The sequence below is a fragment of the Coccomyxa subellipsoidea genome, assembly GCF_000258705.1.
Source record: "Coccomyxa subellipsoidea C-169, whole genome shotgun sequence".
Lineage (NCBI taxonomy): Eukaryota > Viridiplantae > Chlorophyta > Trebouxiophyceae > Coccomyxaceae > Coccomyxa > Coccomyxa subellipsoidea.
Window position 1 is genome coordinate 100556 of NW_005178021.1, and position 22788 is coordinate 123343.

The window sequence follows — 22788 nt, forward strand, 5'->3', positions numbered from 1 at the left end:
AATTGCAGTGTAAGTGCGATATCCGAAAGAGCGGCATGTGCTGACATGTGCCAGCACCGCGCACAAGTCCGACGTCGATGAGTCAGTGCTCAGTCAGCCCAAAGGATGACGCATACAGCAGGCAGGTGCTCAGCAGCATCACGCCAAGGAGCACCTTCCCAAATGCCTGCACAGAACATACAGAATTATTCAATCAACTTATTGAACGCCAATATGAGATCTTCGGCTGTCAGACAATACTCCTAGCAAATTAATTGTAAACATGCATGGGCACGGCTTTTTGGCAATCCCCAATTCACAAATCCCCTGCGTAGAAATGAGCTGGCCCATACTGCACCGCTGGTCCCGGCTGGCGGGAGGCGGTCTAAATACTGAGCACCGTGCCCACGGTTGATTGGGTCTTGCTTGGATATGGCGAAGTCAATAAGTGGTAGGGTTGTGGCAGCCTTTCATTGCACCTCGTCTGCAGAATGCACCTTGCCTCTTGGCAGGAAAAGTAAATAATAACAAGAATATTGATAATACAGCAACATGTCCCACTGCCTGCTTTCAACTTTCTGCATGCTGCACGCGTCTCAGGCAATGGATCACTAGGTTGCACAAATATGAAGCTCCCCTAGTGTGTGATAATTCAAGGGGAATTAGGCAGGATCTAACCTGCTGGTTGAGGCGCTGCGCGAGGGCGTTGCCTATGTTGAGGCCGATATAGGCGCTCACGATCCCCAGGCAGTACATCGGCACGTCGCTCATGTTGGCAGATCCCATGAAAAGGTAGGTGAAGAACTTTACGCTGACTATGCTCGTTGTTACCATCGTCGCACGCACGACCCTCTGCAGCAGCACATCCAAAAACGTTACATCAAACGATTTGCTCAATAGCACCGCAGTCATGGATTGTCCTTACAGTGGCAACACTGAAGCACGATGCATTTGCAAGCAGTGAGCAATTTAAGCCCCCATCAGTGTACAAACAAAGGCCTTGAAATGGGCACACATAGCAAGAGCGCCTTGTGAACGCCCACCATAATGTCACAAGGATCCGACCTGTCAAAGTCTACCTGCCACACCCATGCAACATGAGGACAAGCGGCGGCCCGCCGATGCCGGACAGCGCGCTCAGCACTTTCAATTCAAAGCCGCAACACAAATTTGAAGATTCAAATCTTTATTTTGCGCACCTTGGGAACTGCAAGAAGCTGGAACATGAGGATGAGCGGGGGGCCGCCGATGCCGGATAGAGCACTGAGCATGCCGCTGCAGGTTGCGGCGAGCGCTGCCGATCCGATGAGCGTCCGCGTGTCCATGCTCCACTCCGCTGCCTTCCTGTGCGAGGCGCTCCTGTCCACCTGCAAAGCACATCAGCATCAATAATACATCACACGCTTTTCCTGTCAGAGGCAAGGTGCGTCTTCCATCATACTTTGCAGCCATTTTCTCGACCATGGCCGTTGCATTATCGTCATCTGTGGCCCTTTGCCTTAGGAGCTACCGTCAAAGGCTGCCGGAATCCTACTTTTTGACGGACGGCCAATGCGGCCAACGGGCAATGCGTGACCAGGATTTCAGACCATAATGACAGGGCCACCTCACGCATGAAAGCAGCCATCATTCCAGTTATCAAATGCCCCAACCATGCGTTCTGGCAGTCTCAGACCAGTTACTGCGCAGGAGGGATGGGACAGAGCAATTCATTGTCGCCTGCCTGTGGTCTGGCCGCAGATCGCTCATGTGCAGCACTGACTGCCTTTGCGCACCTTCCGTTGAAGTGCAGGTGCTTTTGTGTGATATTCGTAGCACCAGCTCAATGGTGAGAATCACAGGGTGAAAAAAATGGACAGCTGCAACCCGAGGGCGCACCAGGCGGGCGCTGTGAGAGAGCTCCGAGTCAGGCATGATGCCGATGACTACACCGCCCAGCTCAGCGCTGGCTGTCTGCGCCAGGTCAGACTCCCCCGATTCGGACCCCCCACTTCGACTGCCACCGCCCTCCATCTCTCCGGGGGAAATCTCGGCAACTTCTCCTGGCCCCCGTATTTCCCCCGGTCCCCCCGCCAAACCGCCCTCTTGCGCGCCTCCAACCCCTGCCCCGGCATCCACCCCAGAGCTGCCGGCCGTCTCGTGATCCACCCTCCGCGACTCCGCCCCACCCAGTGATTCCACCCCAGTCTCCTTCACATGCAACCCAGCTTCGTCGGGATGCTCACTAATGCTGACGCGCCGTTTGGCATTCGTGGGCACAGGAAGGCTGGAGCCTCCTGCCACTCGCAGGCTGCTCGCGCTGTCCGACTGCTTGCGGCTCAACAGGAGCGGGTTGTCTGCGAATACAAGCTGCGGATGATCGTGCTGTTCTGACTGCTGAGAGGCGTCCTGGAAGGGAGAGGGCACGCCGCCAGGCGGCCAGGCAGCAGCTGTGCCAGGCTTGGTGGGTGCCTGATCTGGCACGGCCGCGTCGCCAGCTGGCGGCTCCTGCTGAGTCACCCCCCGGCGCTGCCACCATCTTCGGCGCGTATTTGGCCCTGCACATGCAACAGTAAACACCTCAAGAGGCCCACTTGCATGAGAAATCTACCTTCACAAGTACTTCAGCAAACTAAAAGCCGGAAATCGTAGAGAAAGATGCTGATCGATGCGTGCAGCCCATGAGCAGCAATGCGGGCGCAGGCGACCAAAGTCATGTTCTATCATCTTCAGGGACATCTTGAGATAATTTCACTACATTTCACAGCTCTGATGGCAGCGTGCTGCACACTGTTCATGCTCAAACAACCTGAAGCATCCCTAGTCCTAGTCACGGACGAGCAAGCAAATGGAGGCTGCGCACCTGTTTCTGAGCCGGCTGCTAGCAGCGGCCGGGTCAGGTCGGCGGGGTGCTTCGGCCCTACCCGCGCCTGCAGGCGGCGGATACAATCCTCCAGCGGGCATACCATGAGCAGGAACAGGACGAGCAGCGCCGTGGCAATTGCAAAGTTCAGAGGAGCCGGCTCCAGCCTGAATACTAGATATGCGCCCACTGGCGCCCCGATAGCCTGTGCAGCAAGGTTCAATCTCAATGTGGAGAATTGCATCAATTTACTTGTTAGTATTATTGGTATGCGCTTTTTATGCCAAAGGCAAGGTGCGTCAGGCCAGCTGCAGGTACAGGCTATCCCTTGATGGACTCGCCAGATCCAAGTAAGACCCAATCAACCGAGGGGGCGATGCTTAGTTTAATCCGGCACCCACCAGCCGGGGCCATTACTGTGCAAGATTGCACCCAGCAGAGCATCTTAAGGCCATGCAGTACTCACATGCATGAAATCTGGTCTGTATCCTCTTCTTGTCCTTGTGGGCTGAATTTTGCATTGTCCAGACATGCTTCTCATCGTAAGTACCATGCAGAAGTCTGGATCAGCAATCAGCTTGCAGATCGATCTGAAATACTCCCTATGAGGACGAGCGAGAAAAAAAAAGCACGGCCAAACAGGCAGGTCACCTGGAAGGCCAGCAGGGTGACAACAAGGCGCCAGCTGGCAAACTTCCAGGGCTTGGTGATGTACACCAGCGGCGCGGCGGTGGCCAAAGCGCAGATGCTGTCAGCAAATATGAGACTCTGGAACGGTCCTGCGACAGAGCTGTCTATTGCACTCAACAATTATCGAAATTAAGAATTGAAGTGTCTCTCGTGCAGCAAATGTACTCGCGTAAGCCAAAGACGCGTGGCACAGGGCTTGTGAGCGATGATGGGTGAGTGGGCAAGGGTGGTGTGTACCTGCATCAAGGCCAGCTGTCTTGCAAATGGTCCAGAAGGACACCAGCACGATGGCGGATCCAAAACCTGCATGTGACGCATCTGAGTCAAGCGGTGTCATTCCTTGCTCGAATGCATCCTCAGGGCAAGTTTCCTGAGCTGCCCTGGGAAGGCAATGAGGTGCCCCTGGAGAGAAGGGTGATGGCAGAGACATGTAGCGACTCCAAGCAATCAATAACAACAGCTAATGCTGAGCAGAAACTTGATACAAGCCTTCAGGCGTTGCATATATTGACCGGTCAAAAAGCAAGGCATATTCTCAGCTTGTGCTCACAACTCACCCGTCACACCGCGCACTATGTGGCCCAGGACCTCCCCCACTCCCAGCACGAACAGAGGGCGCCAGTTGATGTCGGTGCTCTCCAGGAAATATGCTCTTTCTGAACGCCAGCCGATCCGAGGCTGGCCAGGCGCCGGCAGGAGAATATCCACTGCCTCGGCCAAGTGCTGCAGGTGATCCCGCAGCTGCGCAGAGCAAGAGCTGTTCTGTGACGTGAGGCACGTCGGGCCCGTATTCACCAGACGAGCCTGTGCCCGCGGCAACGTGCAGCACAGGAGCCACCCGAGCAGGACGGTGGCACTTCGCCAGTGGCTCAGGGAGCCAGACATCGCGCCTGTTCAGCGTCGATGCTGCCCTCCTGAGTTGCGGCGGAGTGCTTTTCTCTCGCGTTGACGATTCTTCTGCAAATTGATGTTCGCAGAATTTCTTCACGTGCTCGCACGCTCGAAGCAACACATGTGGGAACGCCCTTGCCCTCAAGCTCGAGTGGATCCACCCGGTGCACCCTGAAGATCGAGTTGAGTGGACATCGGCACACCGCAGGCTCGTGATCTTGGGCGCGAACGGTTGCAGATCGCCTACCACACATTTATTGCAAGAAAACAGACTAGCCTCGACCAACTTATAGGTTCAGCACACCAAAACACAACGGCTAGTACTGGGATCAGTCGTTCTGTACTGTGTCCTTCCTGTACTTCCAAGGGCAGATTGCAGAGGGAGATATTTTTGGCAGAAATTCAAGACACGTTGTCTCCAAGACTGTATTGGATCGAAGGGGCCCATCTGGAGCCTTCAGGCAGGCCTGGAGAGCTGGGATCAACAGCTCTGAGGAAGGTCTAGCAAACCAGGGTTAGATATTGACCAAATTTGCGCCGAGACCAGCGCTCAGGCAGATGCATAGGGCATGTTGGAGCCAAATAGCAGCCTTTGCACTTGTCTGTACGCTTCAGATCGCCAGCGGCCAATACCTGTACTTCAATGGGCGCTTCCCTGCGCTGAAGAGTAACGCGCCAGCGTTCCCACAGACGCTGGCATGGGCGAGTTCGTCGGTGTATGTCCCGTTCCAAGGATCGGGGGATGTCACCGTAGCGATGTCCAGCACGTCGGAGACTGGGTCAAGTCAGTTCGAGTTGCGCGTCGACAGCAAGCTTGTGGAGAGCGCCACCATCAACTCCACGACGTCCAGGAATGTGAGCGTGCCCATCATGGGACAAGGCTCGCACCTGCTGGTCGTCACGAAAATAACGGAGGCGCTATTCGGGGAGGCGAGGCTCGACAACGTGTTTCTTGATGGACCCAGGTAGGCACTAGCAACACATGCCTGCCTGTATGACAGACAAAGTTGGGACCTCGTGACCCACCTGATCGGCATCGTCATCCATTTATCTGTGTTCACTTTTGTTATGAAAAGGGTGTCCTGCAGTCTTATTATGATTATTATAATACACCTGCACTAGGTTTTCTGCATGGCAGCCTTGCCCACCACCTGTAAAGCTCTTCCTTCTTGCACTGCCTGAATCTTCGATTTTTCGAAGCACAGATTATTACTTAGAAGCCCGTTATACTGGCAGCGATAAAAGGGCTTGCCAGTGTTCAGCAGTCTTCTGCATACCCGGCAGAGACAGCTTGCCGCAAAGTGCTGACCTCTTGCCCTGTCATTGCAGGTTTGAGGACAGGGGTAATGGGATGAGCAACAGGAGGATGGAGATCATTGGTGCGAGTGTGGTGAATGGATTTGGGGATCTGGGCCAGTCTCTCGGCTGTGAACCTGCCTTCAGGGTGAGTCGCCCTTCTGTGTCACGGCGCGGCAGGGAAACTCTTTCAGCGATTAGCTCATATTTCATGCCTGGTATCAATGTCATGTGGGGCACAGCAGTCCCCCTTCTCTGCACTTGCATCAGATTGGGCCAGCAACAATGACCCCTTGAATATGTTAGGCAATCTCTTTGAGCAAACCCCCATCTCCTGACCGGAAGCAATGCCAAGCAATGACAGTGCCATTTTGTTGTGTTGTGTGTGTGTGCTGCTGTGAATGCACAATGAAAGCATGATCCCCCCCGCCCTTCAATCGTTTGGTGCCAGCTCTGTTGTGCAATTTATCATCTGCAAGCTTCTCTACAAAACCCTTACACAGATTCTATAGAGGCTGGTGTGTGACACCTCTGGACTTTAAACCAAGTTTGAATTCATTATTGTTCAGGCGGAGGACTCGGTGCTGGCGTTTGGCCCGCTGGCGGCGAATCACTTCGGCGCGCGGTTTGCGCACATCGCGTGGGCCGGGGCGGGGATTCTGCCGACCAACGCAAACAAGGGAACGCCGTCGATCCCCCAACTCTACAATCGCACGCTCCCCCGGGACCCCTCCTCAAACTGGGACCACGCTACTTTCGTGCCGCAGGTGCGCGCATGTGCCGGCATGTGCATGCCTAATGCTTGCTGGCGATCTGAACTGGACTGGCAAGCTGCCTGTATCTAATGGGGCCTGGGACAGAGTCACATCCCTGGAGATTGTGCATTTTTGTGCAATTCAAAGAGCAAAGGCAGTGTGGCGAGAACATTAACGCTGCAGCATGCATCTCAAGGCATGCAACTGTGCACTCCAAGCCGCAATGCCTGTGAGCTGCGGGCTCTGCAGAGCTTGACTCACATAGGTGTTGACTCTGCAGAGGCTAACGACTAACGTTGCAGTCAGGAAAGGTTGCCCCTGTGTCGCCGGGCAGCCTCCTGTGTACAGCACTCACATCACATGAATGGTGCGATGTAAGGACCCTCTTCTGCTGACTCAGGTTGTGGTGCTGGATGCCGGTGGAAATGATTTCAACACCGGCAACGCCCCCGCGGGGTGGAACGCCGCCTACAAGAACTTCCTGCTGCAGGTGCGTAACAAGCCGTCAGCCAGAAAGAGCGACCACTGCCAGAAAGCAATCTACTGCCAAGAGTTCGATAGGAAGTTAGTTCCTGAGCAATCAGCTTGCACAAGCAGTAGAATTGTAGCACTGCTTGATGCCTGAGCGCACGTTTACTCAGGCGGTGAGTCAGGCTGTGGTTCTTGTGCGCCAGCCTGGCAGTTTGTCGGGAGGGCAGAGCAACTCTCAGTCTTGGCGCGTATCATCCACAGGAAATTCTGCATTTGTCAGGGTTGCCCAGATCACCTTGTCTCAACAACTCCACCAATCTGACCATTGCATCCTGTTGCTCCTTCCAGCACATACCTGTGCAACCTCATGCAACCAAGCCTCTTTGATTTTCACTGCCTGGTTCCGGACTCCTTGCATGATCAAGCCTGTCCTTTGCTGCGCAGATCCGTGCCAATGCGCCGGAAGCGGACGTGATAGTGATTGGCTTTCCCGAGGCGGTCCTGTCGGGCTACAAGACGGCTGCGGCGCAGCGCGCGTTCAACGGCAACGTTACCGTCGCTATCGGAGACCTGAAAGATGCCGGCTTTGGGCGGCTGCACTACTTGACTGTGCCGTCCAGCGTCAAGACGGTGCGTTTCCAAAACCTTGATCAGAGACTCTAGCTGTATGGGTCTAGTGGTTGTGGGCATCTTGTCTTGTGCTGGTTGAGATAGTCTTGTCTGGTTGAGCCTATACAGGCCGCCTCACAGATGAGGTAGTCATTGGTGACTGTACTATCACGTGCAATGCATGTGATAGTCCTGGTGGTAGTCTAGTGACTTGTAATATCTCAGATACATCTGTTGCATGCACTGTTTTACATGTTCTGGGAGCAAATTCTTGGCGTTTATATCGTGCAATTCTATTGCACCGACCTCTCCTGCGGGGCACGCCATGCTAGTCACCTGCAACTCCCTGACGAATGTTTGTAATTACGGACCTGCTCTGGTAGAGATTTAAAGCTCCGATACAGACTTAAATCTCTTCAGCTACTGAACAGCAGACAGCAAGTGGCGCGATCCATGCCTCTGCCTTGCTTGCAGCCTGGAGAGCAATTTCTATCTCCTGTTGGGCATCGCGCATGGAGTGAAGAACTAGCGTGACTTCTTGTTTCTTTGTTGCTCTGCAGGAGGGCACGGGCTGCCAGGGCCACCCCACGAGCGAAACGCATTCGCACATCGCCGAGTTTCTCCAAGACTACATCGGCAATCTGACCGGCTGGACGCCCGTCGCCGCGCAGGGCTCCTCAACTTTCATCTTCAACAACTGAGCAGCGCCTGACCTGGCTGGGCCGAGCTTGCAAGCCTGATCTGGCCCTGGAACTTGAGGCTAATTTGACGCTTGTGCGATGAGCCTGATCTGGCTGTCAAGATCTGCACCTGATCTGGCTCCTCCCTTATTCTGAGCCTGTTTTGGTCCGGGGGTTCAAGCCTGATCTGGAATTGGGCGCTGGGCTTTTGAGTCTGATGTGGCTCGCAGCCCTGATAGGAAAGTCAGCTTGCCATGAGATGGCAACATGATCTCCACAGGACCATGTCAGCGGGGCAGTGTTCTTTGGGCAGAGTCCTGTGCTATTTGGAGCATCGTCGGAAAATTCGGAATGGCTGTTCCACTGGTGCTGCATGTGGAATTCCTGGCATTGTTACAAAGGGCATGTTATTACAATGCATTATTCAACATGTAACAGTGGTAGTGTTGTAGCAAAGACCCTCCCTTTGAACGGAGAATTCTGTTTATCGTCTTGGAAAATTAGAAAGAAAAACAAAGGCACCACCACCATTGTTTGGATTGTTACAATGACACGGAGTTTTACGACGATGGTGCTTTGAGAAAGAGCTACAGTACACCTACGGCAGATGCATGCATCTGACTGGTTCTGTCACCCTGATGGCACCTTCTATGTGCAGATTGGATGAACACGGAATGTAAGAGCATCAGCGCTGCAATTACATTGAGATATTTTTAATGGATATTGATCCACACCACCTGCTGTCACAGACACGGTGTCTGTCTGCATCTAAAAGGAGCAATGATGTTTGCAAGCAACAGGGAATTGATTATGTCGGTAGCGCACAGAATAATGAACTAAAGCGCTTGTGTACAATAGTATACGACACCTTCAAGGTACTTCTGTTGCATACGGACAGCGGCCCACCCGCAGATATGTCACCACAAATCAAGTGTAAATTTGAAGCCTGCACAGCCAACTGTCTCAAGAGCCAATCTGCCCCAACGAACATGCCTCTATCAGTGCCATGGTTGCACCATTCGGTCTGAATTTTTTTTGGGGACCGTATATACGGCCGAACATACGGTCATAAGGTATTAAAATATATGGAATACTGTCAAACACGGCCAATTTTGGCCCAAAACACCGAAAATACGACTGAATATTCACAGTATGCCGAATGGCCGAATCCGTATGGTGCAACTATGATCAGTGCTGTCAAGAGTATATCAGTCCTTAACCAATTGCTGGAGCTGGAGCAATTGGAGCTGGAGCCAATGGAGCTGGAGCTGGAGCTGGAGCCAGCATGCCTGGCAGGACAACGCCCCTTGCCGCCAGCTTCACGGCCAGCACCTCAGTCTCCTTCATCATGACCAGCACATCACCGGCAAACACAATGTTGGAGACCTCCCCGACCAGAATCTTGCCCAGCAGCTTCCCGCCTGCAGAAACACCGCCAACAATCACCACCCATCTCTCCTTTCTGCTGCCTCTCTTGTGTCAGTGAGTGTGGTTCTAGACATGCCGTTGCAATGCCATGTCGGCCATCTGACGGCCTCCGGGAACAAAGATCTGGAACCCAGAACAACCTATTACCTGTGCATCGTGCACATCATGTAGTGTGACGAACTGGCTGAATGACATCATACATTGCATTGCGCTGTAACACTCCCTGGCAGCCCAGTGTTGGCGATGTCAACACAAGCACATGAGGGTGCCAGGTCTCCCAAGAAAGCTGAGGGAGTCAGCTATGCAGCAGTCTGTAGGTGAGAGCAGCTGGCAGAGCAGTGAGCTGGCAGAGCAGCGCACTGGGGCTGTAGACAGCGACGCCGTCGCCAACGCCGGTCCATACATTGCCCTGCAGGTCCACCTTGATGCCGTCTGGCGTGCCCACATCCGGTACCGCAAACAGGCGCTTGTTGGCCAGCAAGCTCGCCCCATCCCTGATGACCATGGACAGCACAGGTTCTCAGGCGCTGTCAGCATGTCACAGAAGGTCCAGGCACATCCGGCCAAGGCATCACCTGTGAAAAACTATCCCATGACCACCATACTATTTGTCGCGTTTCAGCCAGCAACTTGAGAGAAGAAACCGGCAGTCACTGTCATACGCACCACCAAGTGCATGAATTAGCATGCACTGGTATTAGCTCAAAGTTCACAAAGGTCAGCTCGAGTGCCATGCATGGTGGCTTGTGGGCAGCGAACATGCTCTTGAGGATGTCAAAGGCATAGATGGAGCGGGGTGTGTCGGCGGCGGTGCACTGGCCGCCATCAGATGCATTCGCATCCTTGCAGCCGGTGTCAGTGATGTACGCAACCCTGCCGTCCGGAGACAGCACCACTCCATTGGGCTGACGCAGCACAGACACAGGCCTTGTCAGCTGCCGTTCAAAATAATGAGCACATCACTACAGTGCCCACTTGCATGGTACACACCCCATCAGCATCTTGCATACAGGGGGATCTACATGTGGGGTGTGAGTATGCAACAATGTGTCAGTAGAAGTTCCACTCAGTAGAGCAAATGTGCGCATGAACAAGATCAAGAATGTTGGCAGAGAGAGGGCGGACCTTCAGGAATGTCTGGTCCACGATTGCGGTGTCCCCGGTGCGGGCATTGAAACGCCACACATAGTCGCCCACTTGCATCATGGTCCGGAACTTCTGCTGCAGGCCGTAGGAGGGGTCCGTAAAGTAGATAACGCCGTCGCTAGAGACCACCACATCGTTGGGACTGTTGAACTGCAGACCCTGGAAGTTGTCCAGCAGCTTCCGCGCAGCTCCGCTCATAACATCCAAGACAAAGAGAGCCCCGCCTGTATTGTTGCCGCCCTGTGCAGGCACCCAGCACAGCCTTCAGGGCCCTCCATCTCCTCTCAGGTTCTCTTTTCTGAAATTGCTGCTTCTGTGATGCTCTTTAAGAGTATCGCCTCGGGTGCTATTTCAGCTACCTGAAACCCAGCAGCTGTGGCACAACTCTGAGGAAGGGACATGCGTATACAGACGAATCCTTGACCCCTTGAACAAGCCGACGGGCGATGACCCTTCAAGACCCTCAAACTAGCACGACGATTTTGCAGGGCCAGTTACCTGTGACGCCATAAGAACCTCGCTGGGTGACCAGTTGGTGGCGCCATTCCCCATGATGATGGGCACTCTGGGCCGCACTTGGGACGTCTCCAGGGTCTCAGGGTCCAGCAGCCACAGCTCCACATACTGGTCTGTCCCCTCTTTGTCTCCCAGGCGGTTGGACACGAAGAAGAGCTTCCCAATGGCTGGCAGCCATACCGGACCCTGCGACAAAGGCACACCTCCCATCACCCATTGGGGTGATTCTCAACCTGTGAAGCTGCTGCATCATGTGCACCATCACTACACTGGATACTTGTTTAAAGTGCTCCTGGATGTTTGCTGAGGTTAATCAGAATGCAAGCATAACGTGACACAGGCAGGAGACAGCCTTCAGGAGATGCACACCTCGTGGGCAAAGGTGTAGTTCTTCTGTGCTAGTATCTTGACTGTGGGGTTGGGTCCTATCAGGCCACGGAATGCGGTGTCGTGCGCAGCAAAGACACAGTCTTTCGGCTTGTTTCCAGCGCTGGTGGCTTGAAGCTCCTGCCAATTTGGAAGCCCCTCGGAGGGCTCTGGTGCAACTGCCAGAGTGGCTGGTGACACATCGCAGACACTTGATGGAAGAGCATTGGCTGCGCTGCTAATGCGTGGTGAGGGGTTCAAGCCCCACGGCAGGGAGCCGGTCAAGCCTTCGAGGTACGGGATGCTTGGAGCTGGGGGACTTATCACGGACCCAGCCCATACACCCTGTCCCAGCAGCCAGCCTAATGTTCCTCCAAACAGGACATACGCGAGCGAGATATCTTTCTGTGTGCCTGACTTCGCCCCGCTGCTTCCCTTGGTGGACATTTTGCCAAGCACAGCCTTGGCGTCCTCTTTCGTCTCCTGTTGTGCTGCGATTGGCGCAAGACAGATTAAGTGCTATTGTGGTAGGGTGCATGAAAGCTTTCATGCTTGCCTTGGTTTATAAACATCTTGTTGGCATGGCTTCTCGATGCACAGTTCGTGGATGCGTCCTACCTTGACAACAGATGTTCAAGCTAGCATCTGATCGAGCTTCAGAGTACTACTTCAACACTGTTCCCTTTTCCTCAGAGTGATCTGCTTTCCCTTTCTCTTCTTCCTCCTTGGACTTCTATCTTACGATCACTGTACTGCAGGCATGCCGTACTGCGCAGCTTCCGGGGCAGCTGCCGCAGACGGATCCTCTTCTGCGGATTCTGGCCTGGTCACGTTCTGGTTGTCAATTTCACAACGTTGCATTCCTGGTCTTCTTCAAATGCGAAATTACTGAGAAGGATACAAACTTAGTTGACTGCGCCACCCTTTGCTTCTGGCCGCTTCTCTTCGCTTTGTCACATCAGATCTGTTTCAGTGATCTTGAATAAATGACATTTCACATCACGTATTCAGCCAGCCATATGCAACACCAGGCTCGTTTCTCAGACATTATCACCAGCACAAGGGGACGTGTCGCATTCAGCAGAAGTCAAGCAATACTAAGCATCGACTCCATCATGTGGGAAAAGTTCTCCTAAGTAAAATTCAGTACTTCTTCAGATGTCTGTAAGCACAGCAGCAGGACTCAGCTGTTACATGAAGGCGCAGGTAGCTGCAGTGAGGAAGGAGACCAATGAAATCCGAAAGGTTGCACTGGTTGCGCTTGGTGGGGATGCGCTGCTGTGACTAGGGGAGGATCCGACAGCCAAAAATCAGGCAAGGCAAAGGCTGATGTGACACCTCTCCTTCAGCATGCCAAGCAGCAGACGACAATGAACACAAAGGCACTGCAGGTTCTGGACAGGCCATTGACCCTAGGCTGAAACGCTGTTGCAGAAGCTGACTCAAAGCACTGCTCTACTGCCTTCTCACAGGCTAAGCATGCACGTTAGGCAGCGACAGCTCTGGCGGCTCTTGTGCAGGAGGAAGGCTACAGCCTCTGTGTGACTCATGGCTACGGTCCCCAGACTGGCCTCCTGGCTCTCAAGGTAGACCATGTTGGAGTCATCACATGTATGTAAAATCACTCCAGCATGGTGATCATTCGGTGCTACATAAGCACAGCAATGGGGCTGCAGGCACCAGAGGAACATCTGGATGTCTTGGGAGTCAGAGGGGCAGATTGGGTATCTGCTAGACACTGAGCTTGCTGGCGCGCTGCCAGATGTTGAGGTGCGCCATAAAAGTCTTTTCTACCAATTAACACCCACATAAAGACTGAGAGCAGAGTTAACTAACTATAAAACATCCCGATTATCTAGGACTTTCCTACCAGGTTTAATGCAGGTGGCTCATGAAGTGACCCTCACTGTGTGCAGGCGGTGTCCATGCTCACCCAAGTTCTTGTTGATGCGAACGATCCAGGTACAGTGTTGCGTTGGTTTCCTTTAATCTCATGGGTCAAGCCTGCATGTGCCATCGAATTGTGTGGCTGAAAATCTGCAGCTGTTTGCAGCCTTTGAATCGCCCTCCAAGTTCATCGGGCTAATGTACAGCAAGGAAGAGGCTGAAAAGTAAACTCTGGCTGCAATTCAGGACTCCAATCTGGCTCTGGGCTATCCCACTGTTGTCAGCAACGCCAAAGGGGAAGATATTTTTGACAGGACAATTGAACAGGAATGTGATTATGGGTGCATCGAGCGGCTAGTCAGATCATCTCAGATGAGTCAATGTGCAGCATGATTTGATAAAGCAAAGAAGACATATGCCGCTTTCTTGGATCAAAGGCCTTGACATGCCCTCAATATGGCAAGACAACTATTTTTACAAACACCGAGTCAACTGGTGGCAAGGATCATTATCAGCGGCGGCCAAGTTACAAGGCTGATGCACTTTCAGTCATCCTGAATGGGCTTTCAGATGCATGCACATTGCACATGCTAAAATGCCACAGGGCTGTGTGCTCGCTCCAACACTCTCTCCCTTGTCGTGATGAGTCATGGACGCCAATGACCAATGATGAGTCAGCATGGTGAGTCACCAGCGCCCTGCCCGCTTACAAGCACTCACAGAAGCTGCCATCTCAGCTGAGAGGCTCCTGCGCACAGAAACAGCACCGTAGGTGGTACTTTATCACGATGATTGCCCGCGATACAATGGAATAAGACTGAATCAAGTATCGTGTGCACAGTCGACTCTACTGGAAACTCAGTCTGCAGGTCACTCTGGAATTCTTTAAATCATCTCATTTGCAATTCTAGCATGCTTCAATATCGTGCATGTTGGAGTCATCTCAGGTCCTGCATTCAAGGTCTCAAACTCAGACATGATTACAAATTTGAACTGCAACACACCTGGCCCGTAGCATTTCCGGATCTGTGGCGGCTGCAGCGGCTGACGTGGCGGCCGGGTCGACAGGCGGCGTTGCCTCCTCCGAGTGCTTGGGGGATTCAATGACGTCCGGGGGATTTTTGTGGATGTAACGGCTGGTCACCCGGTGCCAGACCTCCGGCAGAATCCGCGCGCCGGCATCCCTTAGTAATTCCAGCAGCGCGATGACATCAGTCCGGGCTGCCAGCGCCTCTGCAGAGCAAGCAAGTATGCATTGCAGACCAGAGGTATTTTCAGTGGCATTTGAAAGCCGATAATTCTTTCAACATGTAAAGGGGGCTCAGTCGTGGCCGTTGGCAGGCTTTTGGATGTCCATTTGGAAGCCACAGATTAGCCTTGAAAAATAATTCACAGACGTTCAAAAGCCACATTTCACCCATTAGGAGGCCAAAATGCCCCAGAAAACATTAAGATTGAGCCCAATGTGTCTCAAAACCCCTAACTTTTGCCATTTTTGTGGCTTCAGAAAGTTTATTCAAGCTCTTGAAGCTAACGTGGCTCTTTAATATCAAACCCGGCTGAAAACTGGCCTTTTGGTTCACCTCGGGAGCCACACTGGCCACCAGCAGCAATGCATGAGAGAATCACTAATCAGTAGCAGAAGTGATGTCATGTCTCAGGAGGGGGCAAGCACCTGCGAGAGCAGTGAACTCCTTGACTCGTCCATCTTCAACAAGGGAGTTACTGATGCAAACTACTGTAGCTGTGTGCCCTGTTTCCAGCAGCCACAGCCACAGAACTGCACAGGTGTCTTGATGCCCCTGAAACAGCCAAACTAACAGTTTAGAAATTCAAGACCGTGTTCCTGTTTTCTGTCTTCGTTTTGTACCAATGTGCAACACAAACTGGCAAAATGAACCAATGAACTAATGAACAACACGAACTGAATCCAACTAGGTGGCGAACTTGTTTGACAGCGCCTCACCAATTTTTCGGGTTCCTCGTACCACATTTCCGATGTCTCTGGGCATTATCAGGGAGTTTTGGTCTTCCTAGTGAACTGGCAGTGAAAGGCAAGTCTTTAAGGGTAAATCAGAACCCCATCCCATGATCCAGAAGTAAATGCCCAATCACAACGGAAATATAATACCTGGGATGTAATACTCTGCTGCTATAACAGGCGTGAGCGTGGAATGCATAGTTTCACAGCTGAGCCAGTTCATATTTGCTGTGGCAGCGATTTGCAGAAAACCCTCTGGTGAAAGCTTGCCTGCCTTTAAGCAAAGCCAGGTGCCACCACCCCAGCAGGCAAGAATGGCAGAGTTAAGAGAAAAAAAGACGCAGTCTTATTCTTGGCTGTCTTTGAGAAAAAGTAGACATGGCTAATGTGCAGTGTAATTAACATATTGTGATATCGTATAGATGCTGGGCCCCACCCGGCGGGGGGCGGTACAAGTACTGAGCACCATGCCCACGGTTGATTGGGTCTTGCTTGGATCTGGCGAGTCCAACAAGGGGTAGAATTCTGGCAGCCTTGACTGCAGCTTGTCTGCAGACGCACCTTGCCTCCGGCAGGAAAATCTGGTAATAATAATAACAATGATAACAGTGATAATCATGATAATAATAATAATATTACTAATACTAATACTAATGATGCTGCAGCTCACCTGTTCCACAAGGTGCACTACGGTGGACCACGCCACGCTGAGTGCGCTGTGCGACAGCTCAGCAAGCAGCAGCGCAACAGCTTCCTCATTTCCCATTTCGACCATCTGCTGCACCACTTGTGCCACCTGCAGTAATCCAATCGCCTTCGCACCAAAAGAAGCAGGGGGGCCCAAAAAATGTAGTCTATAGTCCACCCCTTAAAAAAGCCCCATTCCAAACATGGCAAACACATGCTTGCATGACTCATGCGCTGCGCAATGGTTGGTCTAAAGGGCTGTTGCCGGGTCGATTGCCGGGCAAGTCCTGGCAGGCTTCACATGCTCCTGGAAAAAATACTTGCATATCAGTTGTTGCCAACACTTCACAGCTTGAGGGTGCTCCTTGCAAAGCATGAGGCATTGAAACTAAGTGCCAGATAATGGACGCAACATGAAACTGCATCTTTTGCATCAAGGGGGCAATTAGTACCCCCCTTTGCAGTCGGGCAAAGGGTGGTGACTTGGGACTTGGGACTGATCAAGACCTAGGACAAGAACTTGAGACAATCCGATGCCCTTGATATGCTGGTCAAAACTGGAAATGGGGAGCTTGACGTGCACAAAATATTGCTCACCCTCTCAGCGGGCAGAGTCTGTGCCAGAGCACGAGCTCCTTCAGCTGCCAGTTGAGGCCGTCCGGTGGTGACTAAGTTTGCCAGGTGGGAGGCGACAACATCCACATGCCCCATCCTCTTCAGCGCATCCATGACTAAGGCCCACTCGGACGCAAAGCCCGCCCGCAGCATCAGCAACGAGCACTGCGCGTACACAAACACATTTGTTTCTGGGAAATGGTTTACAGACGGTCATGCCTCGCCCAAATCCCCAAATTCTGCCTCTCAGAATGATAATTAGCACGGACTGATGATTCTGTGAGAGTCGCCATTTCAAGCAGGCATGCTTCATCGCCTTTTCCATAGCAAGTCTGCCGGATCAACTCTCTGTCAGTAACTGAAAGCTGCGGCGGATTTCTGTGCCTGCTGCAAGGACAGATTCATATCAGAATGGTCACGGGCAGCAGCTGCTTCTGCAAGAGCAGACGCTCACAGCCCAAAAGGTTTATGGCAGCCATGCAGCCGCACAGTCTGATGCCAACTCACCTGTACCGCAGCCTCCTCCTCGCCTGCCTCGTAGAGCATGACTTCCAAGTCCGCCACTTTCTGCGCACATAACACAATTGTTTTTGTTGTTGTTTCACGCCTTTTCTGCCCGAGGTGCGCAGACACATGCATGGCTGCCGACATGTGCTATTTGCATCTGTATATGCTGTAGTAGGTCTATGACGCAACCCCACATAGGAAAAGAGTCAATCGGTCCAAGTGGAAAAAGCCTAACCCAGAGAACAGATCTAGCACGTACACGGCTTCTGGCTGGCGGGAAGACGGAGTTAGTACAGAGCACCATGCCGTCGGTTGATCGGTGTTGCATGGATCTGGCGAGTCCATTGAGTTGCAGGCTTAGTGGCAGCCCTTGCTGCAGCTTGTCTGCAGGAAGCGCCTTGCCTTTTGACAGAAATGGCATGTAATAATATTCATAAAGTTGAAATAATAAAAATAAAATAACAAAATTTCATAACCATAATCATAATCATAATTAAAATCATAATTAAAATAAGAGTAATATGAATACTTACTTTTAGGGTTTATGCTAAGTATGCTGTATATTTATAAGCATGCTAGTAATACTGATACTGAGACTCACAATTTCAGGCCCACCTGCGAATCCCCCAGGAGCACCATTTCGACCTTAGTCACGGCCGCCACCCAGGGGTGGCACTCTTTTATCATGCTGAGTGTGCAGTGTGCCGCCAGGCGTGCGCCCCCACAGTCCATCAGCCTGGAATCTAGCTGCAGCACAGCGCACCGTACTAATCAGTGTAGCAGTAAGAGTAGTACTCTTGGTTCTAAAAAAAGTACATGATTTTCATGTCAAGAGGCAAGCACACTTGAAGCTTGCCAATATGGTACCCATTGTTGGACTTGCCAGATCTAAGCAAGGCCCAATCAACCATGGGCCAGCCCAAGCCAATGTATAAACCGCGGAAGAAAATTGTTTCTGTCAAAGGGGTTGGACTTTGCAACCATTTGCTGCCGCAGTTCAAACCCCGTGATGCTTTTGAAACCAGATTTGCAGAGCTCTCTACGAGCACAATGAAATGGAGCCTGAGGTGATCGCTAAATTTATTGATTAAGCGCAGACCTTTCATGTCTTGTGGAAGTCACCTGGCGCATGCGCTCTTGGGTGCCTGATCTGGACCGCACAGGGCATGATGATGTCAGCTTTGTGATGACATCAGAAGAAGAATGATGTCACGTTTGCGATGACATCAGGAGGAAGATGCTATCACCTCTGGGATGACATCAGGGGCGAGGGATGACGTCACCTTGGCGATGACATCAGGCCGGCCCATTTTGGCGATGGCCAGGAAAACTTGACTCAGCGCCCCGTGATGCTCCATTTGGTCCTTGAAGCACTTGCAGACCACCTCAGTTTGCCCCAAGTTGACAAACTCAGTCACCATTCGCGCAACCACATCCGGTCGACCGAGCCTGCAAAGCCGGGCAGATCGTGATTCCAGAGGCCTAAAACCTCTTACCCTCCCTAAATACCGAACTGGGCCCAACACTTCGAAAAGTCATGATAAAAATTTCGCAAATATCGAAATAATAAATAACTGTCTTCAGAAAGGGTAGAAAAGTATTTATTCCAACTCCAAAAATAACGCTCTGATATTTCTCAAGGCGGCTTTGGAAAGCTTCTGATGAGGGATTCCATTGAAGTCACTATCCGCACTCTTGCATTGTGGATTTGCCATAATGCCCTCCCAAATAACATGTGACTAAGGTGCAATCCGACTTGAATTAGGACGAGTGCGGCATATACCAGCCCTGATAAAAACCGTAAAGTCGAAGCCATAAATCAAATTATTGAGTATTTCCACTGGGACAATGTTCTTGCAGATCGCACTCACAGAGGCATTGCATGCTGAGCCATGCTACGGAGATGCATGCAGTGTTCTTTAAAGTGGCTTCTAATAGCCAATCTGCTTTGAAGTGTTGATTTGGACAAATTTGTGACCGGGTATAGGCCTTTGCACGTTCGCTTGGAAACCACAGATTGGCTCTGAGAAGTTATGTCCCAAATGCGAAAAAGCGGCATTTTGCCCTCTTTGAGCTGAAATTCCCCGAACTTCTGAGGTTGTTTTCTCCTCTGGCTGAAAATGATTCTATGTAGATGCGCGCACAGCCTTCTAGAAGATCTTGGTTTGCGGGTGGGCAGCGCACCTGACAAGCTCATGACAGGGGGAGCCAGCTAGGGCCTCTCCAAGGACAACCATGCCATTTTTGACCTGGCAGGCTAGTGCAAGGCCACCTAAGTCCACGAGGGAAGCTGTGATTTGGGCAACCTCCTTCGCATGCCCAGAGCGAACCATCCACAGGCTGACAAGCGCAATCTCATCCACGTGCCTGCACATAAGCGCACTCAGCGAAGATGTCACTCTGGCCACATCAGCGCCGCCGCCGTTGCCGAGGCTTCCATTGGAAGGGGTGCAGATTAGTCATGCGGTTATGACTCATCGGCCATGACAGATGCAGACTGTACTAACATGGTGCTTGGTGGCTTCCAGTCTTTATTGGCATTGGCTTTAGGGCTGGATTGCCCTGAGCAACCTCTGTCTAGACCGGGACAATTGCAGTCACAAAGGGGTAATTCGCCCTCAGGATGCCTGCTTGTGTCCCTCAGCTATACACGGGGTTTCTCGCATTGTACTCACAAACGCAGCATCCTTAGAGCGCCAGCAAGACAGGGGTGAGAATGAGATGTGGTCATCGGATCTGACTGCAGAAACTTGGCCACCCTCATGAGAGGGATGTTAAGATAACTTGAATGACGTTGATCTTTCTAATAGCAGCACCAGCTCACCCTTTGGAGATGAGCAGGGCATAGATGTCCCTGGCATCCTCCAATTTTCCCTCATGCAAAAGTGATGTCAGCAGATCTGCCACAATCGGCGCATCTCCTCGCCTGCATCAGCCGGATATGAATTCGAGTACAAATCTGAGACCCTTGGAAATCTCTCATAAACCTGGGAACAGTTCAAAGCCCTGACGTGCTGCTGTTTCCGAGCAATGCTTCTGACAGGTGCATTTGCGCATGCCTTCAGCTTTGTGAAGATGGGCATTTTGAAGTGGGCACACGGATGGAACGACATAAATACTGTATATGAAAGGTCGCATCCCTCCAGATGCATAGGGTGTGCATCTGCCGCAAGCAAGTACTGAGATGCCACTTTGCTCATCCAATGCTTGCAACGCAACAGAGATAACGTTCACATGATCGACAATGGGAAAGACAGCCCTGCACCTGATCATGCAAGGAATGGTAAGACTCGAAAGCAACAACCTAGATATTCCCTGACACACCTAGTCCCTAAGACTATAATTGTGTAGAGCTAATAATGATAGCGGCGATGATGATAAGGATGATAGGAACAAGAACTGTGATAGGGATAGTACTAGTACCTGACCATCGCAGTTGCAAGACTCACGGCTGTCAATACCTGTCCGCTCTGCAGCAGGTGCTCGCAGATGCAAACCAGCACCGTCAGCCGCCCGCGCTTTGCCGGGGCGGCCGCCGCGGCAGCTGCCGCATCCTTCTCACCCTCTTGAATCAGCTGCATCAGCAGGACAACCACCCTTGAGACCTCAGTTGCAGAGGTAACATATCTGATATATTTCCCAGTGTCAGATGCAGAATTCAGCGGGTGTTGTTACACGCTGTTCCCGCCAGAGACAAGGTGCGTATGCAGTCAAGCTTTGCCGGGGCGGCCACGGCTGCGACTGCCACATCAGCATCACTGTTCTTGAATAATCTGCATCGGCATGTCAAATTTGAAAAAGGGTGTGCGCATCCCTACTTCAAGCTGGCAGCCAGCTGTCCAAGATGCAGCTTGTGTGGTGATGAATGCTCTGTGAGAGTCATTGCGAGGCCAAAGAGTGTGTGCAAAGCTGTTCCATAACTCATCCTCAGGGAGATCATTATGACATCTTGGGAGTCAGAAAGCTGCCAGTAGATTTTGACATGCTCTATTTTGACAGTCACACCCATGAGGCCCAAGACTGAGTTACTGCATGGTGACACTGAAAATGCAGGTGGGCAGGTATGCTGCACTCATCAAGTCAGAGCTTCACCAGTGGCTCTGTAAAACCAGCTCGGCAGAGACATTGACTGAGATCCGAGTTTGTCAGGGAAGAGTAGCAGCAGCTGCGTGCCTGCTGCAGGATGCTGGCTGCTATGTCAGGCCGCTTGCTCCTCTCTACTATCCATTCCAGCACCTTTGCTAGCAGCCCAAGCCCCCATCGGCCCATGCGCGCTAGGAACTTGACGGCTGCCAAAACGCCTGCACATGCGGCGGTGCTTGTGAGCGGACTTTAATTGTTGCGCCGGTGTCAGTCACACCCTTAGTTGACAGGATATGTGTCAAATTGACAGTGGCATTTGACAGCTTGCCCCCGGCTGGCGGGGGCCGCGGCGGTTCAAGTACTAAGCTCCATGCCCACGGTTGATTGGGTCTAGCTTGGATCTGGCGCGTCCATCAAGGGGTAGATTTGTGGCATCCTTCACATGCAGCTTGTCTGTTGGCAGGAAAAGCGTGTAATAATTATAAGGCTTGGGTGTAAAAAAGAAACCTGCCCGAGCGTCAGAGCTCAAAAATGACTGCTGCAACAACTGGCTCAGGAAATCGGAGTATTGACGGTAATCAGATACCGTGGGTACGCTCTGCGTCCACGAGCTCCACCATCCACCCTCCCAAGAGGCCGACGCATGCTTCACCCATGTGATCTGCAGCGCCAGTGAAACCAGATTAATCAAAGATCCCTGTATTTGGACGTTGTGTATCCCTGAATCTGCATCAAGTGGCGGCACTCAGTGCTTGACGACTACTTCCATCGGTTGCACAATCAAGAACACAGGACTTCCACGCCTGAAATGTCCCACCTCTGTCGATCAAGCGAGGAGTCTAATTTGTCCGCAGCGTCATAGGGTCAATCGGGATTGAAATGTAGGTGTTTCTGCGTCCCCATGCCGTGAGCCGCACAGGGTCGAGGTCGCCTGGGTACCTGCACGGTGGGATGTCTCCAAAAACGAGGCATTTCTGTGAAGGCGTTATCAAGACTGGACATTGAACGGCTCCAAGGCCTAGTTCAAGGCGAGAGACTGGCGCTTGTGACGATCCTTGCTTTGTCACCAAGGATTTGGTGGGCAGCCCATTTGCCAGTTCATGGGCACATCGGGCAAGGAAGCTGGCACCAAATGCTAACACTACAGGATTTATCTGGATGCCACCAGTTGACTCGGGTTGACTGTAAAAATAAATCAGTTGTCTTGCCATATTGAGGGCATGTCAAGGCTTTTGATCCAAGAAAGGGGCATATTTCTTCGTTGCTTTGTCATTCTTCAAAAGAAGCAGCCAAAATCGAAATGCTTGGATTGCCTCGTCATACGCAACTCCTTACATTGGAGTGGATTCCGGGAGGCAT

At 52.0% G+C, this 22788-nt stretch overlaps 5 protein-coding genes across 5 annotated transcripts; 2 read left to right on the plus strand and 3 right to left on the minus strand.

The window, feature by feature from the left end:
* Window positions 1-82: 82 nt before the first annotated feature.
* COCSUDRAFT_59945 (hypothetical protein) lies at window positions 83-4396 on the minus strand (the record flags this gene model as incomplete). The annotated part of the gene is made up of 8 exons (XM_005643123.1): window positions 83-166; window positions 658-831; window positions 1179-1346; window positions 1858-2516; window positions 2822-3026; window positions 3473-3600; window positions 3749-3814; window positions 4069-4396. 8 exons carry the CDS (start codon window positions 4394-4396, stop codon window positions 83-85), a joined length of 1812 nt encoding a protein of 603 aa, XP_005643180.1.
* Window positions 4397-5158: 762 nt separating this feature from the next.
* On the plus strand, window positions 5159-8234 carry COCSUDRAFT_45133 (hypothetical protein; the record flags this gene model as incomplete). Its single annotated transcript, XM_005643124.1, has 6 exons — window positions 5159-5367; window positions 5732-5846; window positions 6268-6465; window positions 6854-6943; window positions 7369-7554; window positions 8094-8234. The coding sequence occupies 6 exons, from the start codon at window positions 5159-5161 to the stop codon at window positions 8232-8234; spliced, it is 939 nt and encodes a 312-aa protein (XP_005643181.1).
* On the plus strand, window positions 8223-9169 carry COCSUDRAFT_34454 (hypothetical protein). The gene has a single exon (XM_005643125.1). It carries the CDS (start codon window positions 8481-8483, stop codon window positions 8646-8648), a length of 168 nt encoding a protein of 55 aa, XP_005643182.1. The 5' UTR covers window positions 8223-8480; the 3' UTR covers window positions 8649-9169.
* An 848-nt stretch (window positions 9170-10017) lies between these two features.
* COCSUDRAFT_8290 (calcium-dependent phosphotriesterase) lies at window positions 10018-11030 on the minus strand (the record flags this gene model as incomplete). Its single annotated transcript, XM_005643126.1, has 3 exons — window positions 10018-10123; window positions 10401-10546; window positions 10767-11030. Coding segments are annotated over 3 exons (516 nt in total), but the record flags the coding sequence as incomplete, so codon positions are not given.
* A 3213-nt stretch (window positions 11031-14243) lies between these two features.
* Window positions 14244-22085, minus strand: COCSUDRAFT_59949 (hypothetical protein; the record flags this gene model as incomplete). The annotated part of the gene is made up of 12 exons (XM_005643127.1): window positions 14244-14304; window positions 14561-14787; window positions 16208-16333; window positions 16822-17004; window positions 17347-17406; window positions 17962-18093; window positions 18594-18795; window positions 19531-19713; window positions 20171-20272; window positions 20770-20921; window positions 21583-21647; window positions 22016-22085. The coding sequence occupies 12 exons, from the start codon at window positions 22083-22085 to the stop codon at window positions 14244-14246; spliced, it is 1563 nt and encodes a 520-aa protein (XP_005643184.1).
* Between the last annotated feature and the right edge of the window lie 703 nt (window positions 22086-22788).

What these genes read in the sequence shown, in the direction of transcription:
- COCSUDRAFT_34454 (XM_005643125.1), top strand. Translation starts at nt 8,481, where the DNA reads ATGATCTCCACAGGACCATGTCAGCGGGGCAGTGTTCTTTGGGCAGAG.